At 38.3% G+C, this 10411-nt stretch overlaps 1 protein-coding gene across 1 annotated transcript; it reads left to right on the forward strand.

Annotated features, from left to right (window-relative positions):
* Positions 1 to 2320: 2320 nt before the first annotated feature.
* On the forward strand, positions 2321 to 9725 carry LOC110450476 (transmembrane protein 179B-like). The gene is made up of 5 exons (XM_021498029.1): positions 2321 to 2773; positions 3428 to 3627; positions 4111 to 4245; positions 5832 to 5925; positions 8004 to 9725. The coding sequence occupies exons 1-5, from the start codon at positions 2675 to 2677 to the stop codon at positions 8151 to 8153; spliced, it is 678 nt and encodes a 225-aa protein (XP_021353704.1). The 5' UTR covers positions 2321 to 2674; the 3' UTR covers positions 8154 to 9725.
* Positions 9726 to 10411: the final 686 nt, after the last annotated feature.

Consider the following 10411-nt stretch of genomic DNA (forward strand, 5'->3'; position numbering starts at 1 on the left):
GGGATGTTATTGTCAAGAAAGGTCGGTGAGCGGGGATGTTAGTGTCAAGAAAAATCGGTAAGCGCGGATGTTAGTGTCAAGAAAGGCCGGTAAGCGGGGATGTTAGTGTCAAGAAAGGTCGGTAAGCGGGGATGTTGTTAGTGTCAAGAAAGGTCGGTAAGCGGGGATGTTGTTAGTGTCAAGAAAGGTCGGTAAGCGGGGATGGTATTGTCAAGAAAGGTCGGTAAGCGGGGATGTTAGTGTCAAGAAAAATCGGTAAGCGCGGATGTTAGTGTCAAGAAAGGACGGTAAGCGGGGATGTTAGTGTCAAGAAAGATCGGTAAGCGCGGATGTTAGTGTCAAGAAAGGTCGATAAGCGGGGATGTTAGTGTAAGAAAGGTCGGTAAGCACGGATGTTATTGTCAAGAAAGGTCGGTAAGCGGGGATGTTAGTGTCAAGAAATGTCGGTAAGCGCGGATGTTTGTATCAAGAAAGGTCTGTAAGCGGGGATGTTATTGTCAAGAGAGGTCGGTAAGCGGGGATGTTAGTGTCAAGAAATGTCGGTAAGCGCGGATGTTTGTATCAAGAAAGGTCTGTAAGCGGGGATGTTATTGTCAAGAGAGGTCGGTAAGCGGGGATGTTAGTGTCAAGAAAGGTCGGTAAGAGGGGATGTTAGTGTAAGAAAGGGCGGTAAGCGCGGATGTTATTGTCAGGAAAGGTCGGTAAGCGCGGATGTAAGTGTCAAGAAAGGTCGGTAAGCGGGGATGTTAGTGTAAGAAAGGTCGATAAGCACGGATGTTAGTGTAAAGAAAGGTCGGTAAGCGCGGATGTTAGTGTCAAGAAAGGTCGGTAAGCGGATGTTAGTGTCAAGAAAGGTCGGTAAGCGCAGATGTTAGCGCAAGAAAGGTCGGTAAGCGGGGATGTTAGTGTAAGAAAGGTCGGTAAGCACGGATGTTATTGTCAAGAAAGGTCGGTAAGCGCGGATGTTATTGTCAAGAATGGTCGGTAAGCGCGGATGTTATTGTCAAGAAAGGTCGGTAGGCGGGGATGTTAGTGTAAGAAAGGTCGGTAAGCGCGTATGTTAGTGTCAAGAAAGGTCGGTAAGCGGGGATGTTAGTGTCAAGAAAAATCGGTAAGCGCGGATGTTAGTGTCAAGAAAGGACGGTAAGCGGGGATGTTAGTGTCAAGAAAGGTCGGTAAGCGCGGATGTCAGTGTCCAGAAAGGTCCGTAAGCGCGGATGTTAGTGTCAAGAAAGGTCGGTAAGCGGGGATGTTAGTGTCAATAAAGGTCGGGAAGCGCGGATGTTAGTGTCCAGAAAGGTCGGTAAGCGAGGATGTTAGCGTCAAGAAAGTCCGGTAAGCGCGGATGACAGTGTCCAGAAAGGGCCGTAAGCGCGGATGTTACTTAGTGTCGAGAAAGGTTGGTATGAGGGGGTGTTGGTGTCAAGAAAGGTCCGTAAGCACGGATGTTATTGTCAGGAAAGGTCGGTTAGCGCGGATGTTAGTGTCAATAAAGGTCGGTAAGCGGGGACGTTAGTGTCAAGAAAGGTCGGTAAGCGGGGAGGTTAGATTCAAGAAAGGTCGGTAAGCGAGGATGTTAGCGTCAAGAAAGGTCGGTAAGTGCGGATGTTACTTAGTGTCGAGAAAGGTTGGTATGAGGGGATGTTGGTGTCAAGAAAGGTCGGTAAGCGCGGATGTTAGTGTAAAGAAAGTCGGTAAGCGCGGATGTTAGTGTCGAGAAAGGTCGGTATGCGGGGATGTTAGTGTCAAGAAAGAAAAATTTTCGACCAGAGAATGGAAATCTTCACGTTCATCTTTGTAGTAAGCTGTCCATGTTGGTCATGTTTTAGCTCGAGGAAAGCAGCTGAAGTAGACGTACGGGTCTGCAGTGTCCTTGACTTCAAGTCCAGAAGGGTTCAACGATCGAGGTGGTGAATACAGTCGTGTTATTACAAAGAAAACACGTCGGTATATATTTGAGAGTGAAACTTAATAACATTGCAAGGTTACAATCACATAAAAAAAATACAGATTTTCTCGCTAATACAAACAGAGGTTGTCTATTAGGACACCAAACAAATTAAGACTTTGAGTACGTATTTATATAACAACCAAAAAAATGGTTGTTAATCACAATTTTTATAAATAAATAGTATAATCATGAATATCCCAGATGCTTGAATAATTAAGTTGGTAACTTTACATTCAATATTCACTATAGCCTGTTAGAGCCTTGCTCAAGTCCGAAATATCTAAAGGTTGAGGGGCCAGTCGATTCAAGCTTCTGCCGACTCTACACTCTAACAAGTTTTGGCACGAGATGGATGTATACCCACGTGATAGGGGGCGTGTATATATGTGTTTGTTGTTACTCTATAGTGACTTTGCGGTGATATGAAGGACTTACCCAGTGTAATTATTTATCTCCTATATCTTCTAATTAATCTAATTAGTATAATCTTTAAGAAATACTGACGGATTTTATCGGACCGTGCTTGATTTTCTTAATTAACCGAGGAGGGGAGATATTAGTGATACTTTATATGAATACTACACGAAGTTCACATAATGTAGTTGTTGTTGTTATCAGCAGTTGTTATCATCGAGATTAGAAAATACAATTACTGAGACAAATATTTACGCGTGGGTATCATACAAAGTCACAGATATCGTATCATTAGTCTTAAATCTCAACATGGCGTTTGTGGACCTCCAACTTCTCCTCCAGACGTGTGTGTACTTCGCTACTACCATCTGTGGCCTCATCGTCTCCATTTCTGTGGGAGTTACAACAGTAAGTTCTTCATCATTTGGATTTTTATTTTTTGAAAACATAAAATGAAATCTTAATGGTTGTTTAGTCATCACATCAGTTATATAAGTTGGAATATATTAAAAGTGATGAAGTGCTGCACCTCAAACCCAAGCCCCACTACGTACGGTAACCAATACCCCACCCTCCAACACTTGGTCTCTATCCGTTTACCCATACCTCAAACTCACTGGCACGCTACCACATACCCCACTCNATAACTGTCTACGAACCCCCCCACACACACACACACACACGCACACACACACCCGCCGTCTCCTGCCATCCCGCGTGATACTCATGCCCCTCAGCACTTTTGTTATGATTGCCATACATTCCGGTTACCTCAGCAGTTTGTATTTGTTTACACTGATTAGATTACAACTCTATATATAAACATTACACTTTTCTCGGGAAAAATTAAGAGCTATGCCCTTACTCAAGATGTAATACATTTAAGTGTTTAAAGTGGATATTTAGACGATACGGTTATTTTACAGTATCAACTTTGTCCTGATATTTCCATAAACAGCACCAGTAGAAACTCCATGCCAAAAACAGGGCGTTACATCTTTTAAAAATCCATCAAACAAATATGGAAAATGCTAGAGTTTGTCCATCTCTTATCATTTTCAGATAAAATTTGAAGGATCTTGTATTTTGTATGGACACTTTGACTGGAAAAACGCGACTGCGTTTGTGATGACATCCAGTGCCAAGGCGAACTGCCAGTTGCCCATCTGGATCAATGTGTTTGGCTGTATATTCTACTGTGTCGGTGTCGGCATCTACAGTTCATATGCTCTCAATAAGTCTCGGATCGACACTTCTATAGCGTAAGTAGGTGAATAGCAAAACCTCATTCACCCCGGAAATTTCATAATGAACTATTACAACCTTTTAAGTTGAAGAGTTTAAATGTGTCTTCTGGGGTGAATGAGTTAAATCTCTATGTTCAAACTTTGGATAACGAGTTTTGTGTCTGAATTTTGGTCGTTTAGTCAAAATCACATGTATAAATTAAAATAATAATATTTGAAAATTCATCTTATTTGCAAAAAGCGTGTGCATAGATATAAATCGAAATTTTAATTTCTGAAAGCGATAAATTTATATATAGTAATAATGTATAATACTGAATCTCATATTTTAAAATAATGTTCTCTAACAAAATCTGATACAGGACTTCGTGTATATCGATTGCAATGATTCATTGCTCGTATGTAGTGACCTTTAAGTACTTCCTGCGTAGTGACGATGATTATCCTTCGGATTAGTATTTCTTTTACGATAATAGTATCATGTTTTAACTCCAACAGATCCCAGATGTGGGTGATGCCGTTCGTGTTGACAAACTCACTTCTTGCCGCTCTCGTTCTCATCTCTTCCTGCCTCATCAGTGTCGGATTCTCCAACTTCTGCAGCAAGATCACATCAAAAGGATACATAAAAAAGTAAGCTGTATTTTTCTGTATTTTCCCCTTACACGCCACTATCACCAACGTTAACATCACACCACATCCACCACAAAAAAGGAATGAAAGAATAGATAAACAAGAAAGGTTTCGGTTATATGATTTTCATAACCCAAAGAGCAACAAAGATGAACGTAAGAAATACACAGGTAACTGCTCCTTTAGAATTTAACAAAAACATTATACAAAATGTAATGACACTGCATCAAACAGCAGTTTCGTCCTCACAGGACTCATCGGTGATGTCAGGAGTCAAAAAGTTGGAAATCTAAACTAATATTGAAACAGAAATTGAAATATGACTTTATTCGAGATGGCTTGAACATTCATATGTTTTGCCTGTTTTACAATTCCTCCTGTATTGAAGAAATGAACAATATAATGTTCTGAAAGTCGTTTCCTAATTCTAGTATAACGATTTGAGGACAAAGTTAATTCAGTACAACCAAATAGTTAGAGAATGATGGGGAAGAGACTGCGTTAATTAAAACCATTAACTGATTACGATACACGTTTACAAATGATAGGGTGTCTTGGAGTGGAAGACGACACTATCAGAACTTAAGCTGTTGGAGAACAACATTATACAATTATGGACTTCAGGTGAGGTCTATCCCTGATTTACAGACCTGGTTAGAACAATATTCACAGAGGCCGAAGACTGATTTTTCAAGTCACAAACACATGGATGGCATGGACCATTTTGGAATCACAGAGGGAAGGACTTCAAATACAAAATATTATACACAAAAATTGAATTTCAGATTCAGTTCATGTGATATTTAATTTTAAATAAATATTATTTGCACAATCGACATCATCAATATTCACATAGTTCAGAGTTTGATGAGAAACTTCATTTGTAGTTGAATTCAGTAGTGTGATTGGTAACAGAATTACAGACTGGCTAGGAAATTACCTAGGCCTATTTATGGGTCGAGGTTTGTAACACTTTTCTATTCATAGAACGAGGTCTGTAACATATTTACACACTCGTCACATGACGTCGCTCCTCCAATCAGGGCTAGGAATAAGCACCAGTCATATTATAATTGTTTCCAGTTGTTCGGCATCATAAAATGTTCCACAACAAGTTGTTAATATATGCTGGTGCTATTATACATGTAGTATTGAATTACACATTTTAACATGCACGAACACCTTGCTCCAAAACTTTAACCTAATGCTTGCTCGAAAACATTAACCAAGTCCAATTAAGCTGGTTTGGCCACTAAAAGGTTACAATACGGCTCAGCCCATTGCTCAGGGCTAGAGGTAACCAGACGATAAAATTCCCAGCATTAAAAGTAATAAGTTATTAAATATGGGGATAATCGCATCCTAAATAATTATGGTGAAGTCCTCGGAAAGTTTGTCAAACATAATGCAGTGTTTCTGTATTTTAAGTAGGGTTTAAAAAAGAATAGTCTTCTTTTATAGTCTTTGAGTCAGATGGTGTTTCAGCATTTTAACTCAAGCCATTTCATCTGAATCGAATACGTCATTGTAAACTCGTTAGTCAGGATATGAACTGAATTTGAACAAACTAGATTTGAATGTTGTAGATGCGTTGATGGACAGGACAACCAATGGACGAATACCTTCACAAAAGGGAAGTTTAATGTCGGACGCTTCCACGACCGGTTGTCTTCGGCTGAAGTAAGTTCGGTTAAGAAAAAAATGCCAGTATCTCGAACTCAGATTTGTTTAATTCCCATCTAAAAGATAGCCCCGCTGCAAACGTGGTTCCCCTATTGATGAATGTGATAATTTTTCCTCATCTGTGTTCTTTATATTAACCAAAGACAACTCTTCCTCGACTTCCTCTTTGCACTAAGAGACAATATTTCGCTTAATACTCAAACTTGTCCTCTTGGTTTCCAACCATGAATGTAAATATTGTGGTATCCAGTCCGTGTCCGACGGTTATACTTATAATACGATATTCCTCTTTTAACGATGGCAGTAATTTATAAATATATTGCCCAAACTGGTAATCTACATCTCACAATGTCACAGTTAAATGTTAAAAACATTTCGTTGATTTATATGTACTATAAACATGATTTGTATGTACTGTTCAATATTGTAAGGAGAGGGTTTGTATAGGCAATGCCTGTTGTCCAATTCCGATTGTACTTATATATGTACAATAAAATATTCTAAAACAAAAGAGATTAGAATAGTCTGCCCGCCTCTCGTGTCCATAAGTAAGGGTGGTCACAGTCAAAAATAGATTGTGGTGTGATTCTGTTTTTTGCATAGCTGCCAATATTCGGTATTTTCACATTCGTTTTATTTCCTCGAAATTATTTTGATTTTGAGTATAAAGCTCTTACTGTCAAATACTGAGTAATGAAATCGTATTTTCAAATAATACGAGGGCCATTCAATAAATTCTGTCACTAGTATCAGGAATCAGGAATCACATGTTTGGTGTATATAGCTATTGGAAGTATCCTCCCTTAGCAGAAACGCACTTTTGCAATCGCGCTATCCATGACGTAAACGCTGCGTGGTAGTCTCCCCTTGGTATACTGGAAAGACAATGGAAGATTGCACTACCCAGAGCACTCCTAGGCATGCCGTTTCCCAGAGAGCACTTTCTTTCGTTTAAACAGGGATCTTTATCTGGTGAATAGGGTGGGTACTACCTTCTCTTGCTTCAAAAATGCCTGTACGATATTACTGTTGGATGAAGCATTGTCATAAATTAGCTGGATGCCATTCAATCGTTTACATGGACGCTTTTTCATGTAGAATCTTTTGACATGTCTTTATGAAAGATGGTAGTGACAATATTCCGGTCCTTGCATGGTATCTGAACCACAGGGCCACTAGAATTGGAAAAAATGGCATACAAAGCTTTTTTGGTGCTTTGTTTTTTTCAAGCACTAGGTCAGAATGTGAAGTGTACTGCCTTCTGAAATGCCAACCATGAGCTATCTCAGAAACAGTATTACGACCATCGTCCTTAGCTATTGCTTTCACAGCAGCAATGTTCTTCTTTGATGCTGCAACAACTGGTCTGCCTAAACGTGCGTCCACTTTGATGCTGCAACAACTGGTCTGCCTAGCCGTGCGTCCACTTTGATGCTGCAACAACTTGCCTGCGTCGCCCTGTGTCCATATTGATGTCAACTTTGCCTTTCTTGAATTTGTTCACCCGCCTAAAAAGATATAAGAGCGTATTTCAGATTTGTCTAAACCGTCATTTAATGTTTGGAAAGTAGCCACATGTCACGAGTGCATACCATTCAACAATGAATAACTTGTTCAATTCTTATCGGATAACTTCGAAAGTTTGCAAGGGCATTCTTCTTTGAATGCTTTTGCCGTCTGTCAATGTGCTAAACTATCTTAATGCCCGCTCGTGCGGGACCTGTGTGGTGACAGAATTGATTGAATGGCACTCGCATAAGACCATTAAATGGGGTCCAGTGTAATTTTAATGTGGCATGAACGAGTTCTAATGACGTGCGATATGTTTGAATATTTCAAAATATTTAACTTGATATGATCTTCTAAACATGTACAACTCTCTTTATTTCCCTTTCATACAAGTCAATTGTTCAATATCTACATTTGCAATGAATGGTTACAATTTACAGCTGAATTAATTACACAGTTCATGTCGAGATGACGCAGTTCATACTAAAAGCAATCAAAAAGACTACTAGTACTCGTAGTTATTCAAAAGTTACCTCCGATTGCTAACCGAAAGTTTTTTTTTTCAGGCAGCGACATGGATTTGCTTGCTACTGTGTATTGGACAGACAGCGCTCTGTATCCTTCGCTTCGTCCGGAACAGGAGGCGGAGAACTAGCGCTCCCGCGAAATCCAGTACGTCTCCAAATGAAGAGCTCTCGTCTGACCGCTACATTTGAGCTTTCATTGTAATTGTGCAGCTGACCTTATACAATGAAATGGACAATAGGCACCGGTCAAAACCCTGAAATAGTGAGACATATTCAAACGTAAGAAAGAAGACTGTTTGGTGTAAAACTAGGAGAATTTAGTGAATAGTGGATGAAGTGAATAATTGCATAAGTTAACATTGAACTTATTAAATATCAGCCCTAGAATATCACGATAGTGTTCATTTATATTAGCTGAGATCCTGAAGCATTAAATGCAATATGCCCAACAAATAATCACTATATAAAAAAATCGACAAAAGTAACTTTATTTTCAAAAATTAGATACAAAGAGTGGCGCAAAGTCAATATTTAATGCATCATATCCTATTTAGAACTCGTTAACACACCAAGTTCGTTGTGAAACAATTGAACTCGTTTCATTTTGTGCGAATGGAATTATTTCTCTAATTTATCCTCATGTTAAATTTAAGTCTTTTTCTTTCTGTAAAGGCAGGCATACAAAGTATTTACAATCACGCACGTATGAACGTAGCGATTAATTGCTTTTACTGTTATGACGTCACAGTTATGAATTAATTGTATCTGTGTACCAAACTGAACTATCTTTTCAATTTTCACAATATACTCAACTTCCGTTTGTTGATTTATGTATTTAATCACTGCATTTCCACGTTGAAATACGAATATATTTGACGTAAATACAACGTGATAAAGCAATTTATGATGTAAGCAATTTAAATCTCTTTCCTGAAATGTTTTGTACGTATTTTTAAAACTTACTCAAAAAATGATGCTAAGCGTTTGACTGATTTATTGGTTAATTGGTAAAATCGAATGAAACAAAACGAACGACATGAAAACATTTGTTGGAACCCACTGCTCAGATGTCAACAGTAATCTGTCAGGCTAAGCATGCAATTGTGGAGAAGTTAGTCTCGATCAACCAGACGCTTATCTCCACTCGTGTTTCGAGGCAGTCTTGAGAGAGGAGGAGAGTCTGGGGAATGCGAAACTATGGAGCAGTACAATTTTGTGATGATGTTCAAGCACTACAGTCATGGTTGGGAATAATCACATGCACAATCTTTGTTCAATATATAATTGTTCACGTCAAGGATTTTTCATCCATTTATTTTTGCAGTTTTTTGTATATTTTGTAAATTAAATCACCAGTCAAAAAGTTCTTCAGTAAGTGAAGTATTGAGAAGATTAGCTGTACATCTAAAGTGATATTAAACGATTATTGTAAATATTATTGTATCTAAATATTAGTTTTCATTCCATGCATCATTATATTCGCCACGTCGGTTACACAAGAATTTGTATCACCGTTGTATCCAAAATCGACAAATTGGAACAAAAATATGTTTAGAATAATTTAGCGCCATTTTACGTTATGTTAACGTGACGTCATCAATCATTCCGTCCTCGACGTCGTTTTGTCCGCAATTATTATTCTGTTCGAGATATTGGGAAGCAACTGGAGATCAATCCAGGATAATCATGTGTACATTTTACAGAAATTATAGCATTGTATATAAAGAACAATTACATCAATGTAAATAAAACAAAATACCACACACACTTTAATTACGCTTTATTTATTTATTGTTCGGTTGTGAAGTCCTCGCAAAAAATGATATGATGATGGATGGACCGCCGTTTGTTCCTAAAGCGCCTCCAAAACGAGTAAGAAACAAAAATTGGACAAAAATTAAATCAAAGCCTAACGATAAAAAGTCCTAAGCTATTCTACCTTTAAAATTGAAATCTAATACATTACCGCATACATATGGGCTTTTGAATTACGAAATACCAAAATGAAACTAAAACCATCTTTTTCCACTGGATGGAAAATACGGTGAAGATGCATAGTAGATTATAAGGGGTTTCCAACATGTAATTCATCTGCTTGCTTAGTAGTAATCGCTGCTTAAATTTGTTTGGCTGTGCTTCAAAATAATCTGATTTTTCTTAAAAAGATACAAAAGTAGATAAAAACACTTCTAAAATTATGTTTGTGTAAATTTTCATAATAACAAGTTCATCTCTGATATTTTTTTCTTATAAAACCGGCTTGATTGAAAGTAACGCTATAATTATTAGATGTCAAGACGCCAAATCATTCTGTGACGATGGGGTCTCCAGAGGATGTGATAGATAAAGACGTTCTTAAAATGACACTTCGCCATTATGTAACAACTTGGCAACACAAAACTACAGGACATATAGGTATAGCGCTGACAAAACTGGATAGCGACAGA

Source organism: Mizuhopecten yessoensis, unplaced genomic scaffold, assembly GCF_002113885.1.
Source record: "Mizuhopecten yessoensis strain PY_sf001 unplaced genomic scaffold, ASM211388v2 scaffold5229, whole genome shotgun sequence".
Classification (NCBI taxonomy): domain Eukaryota; kingdom Metazoa; phylum Mollusca; class Bivalvia; order Pectinida; family Pectinidae; genus Mizuhopecten; species Mizuhopecten yessoensis.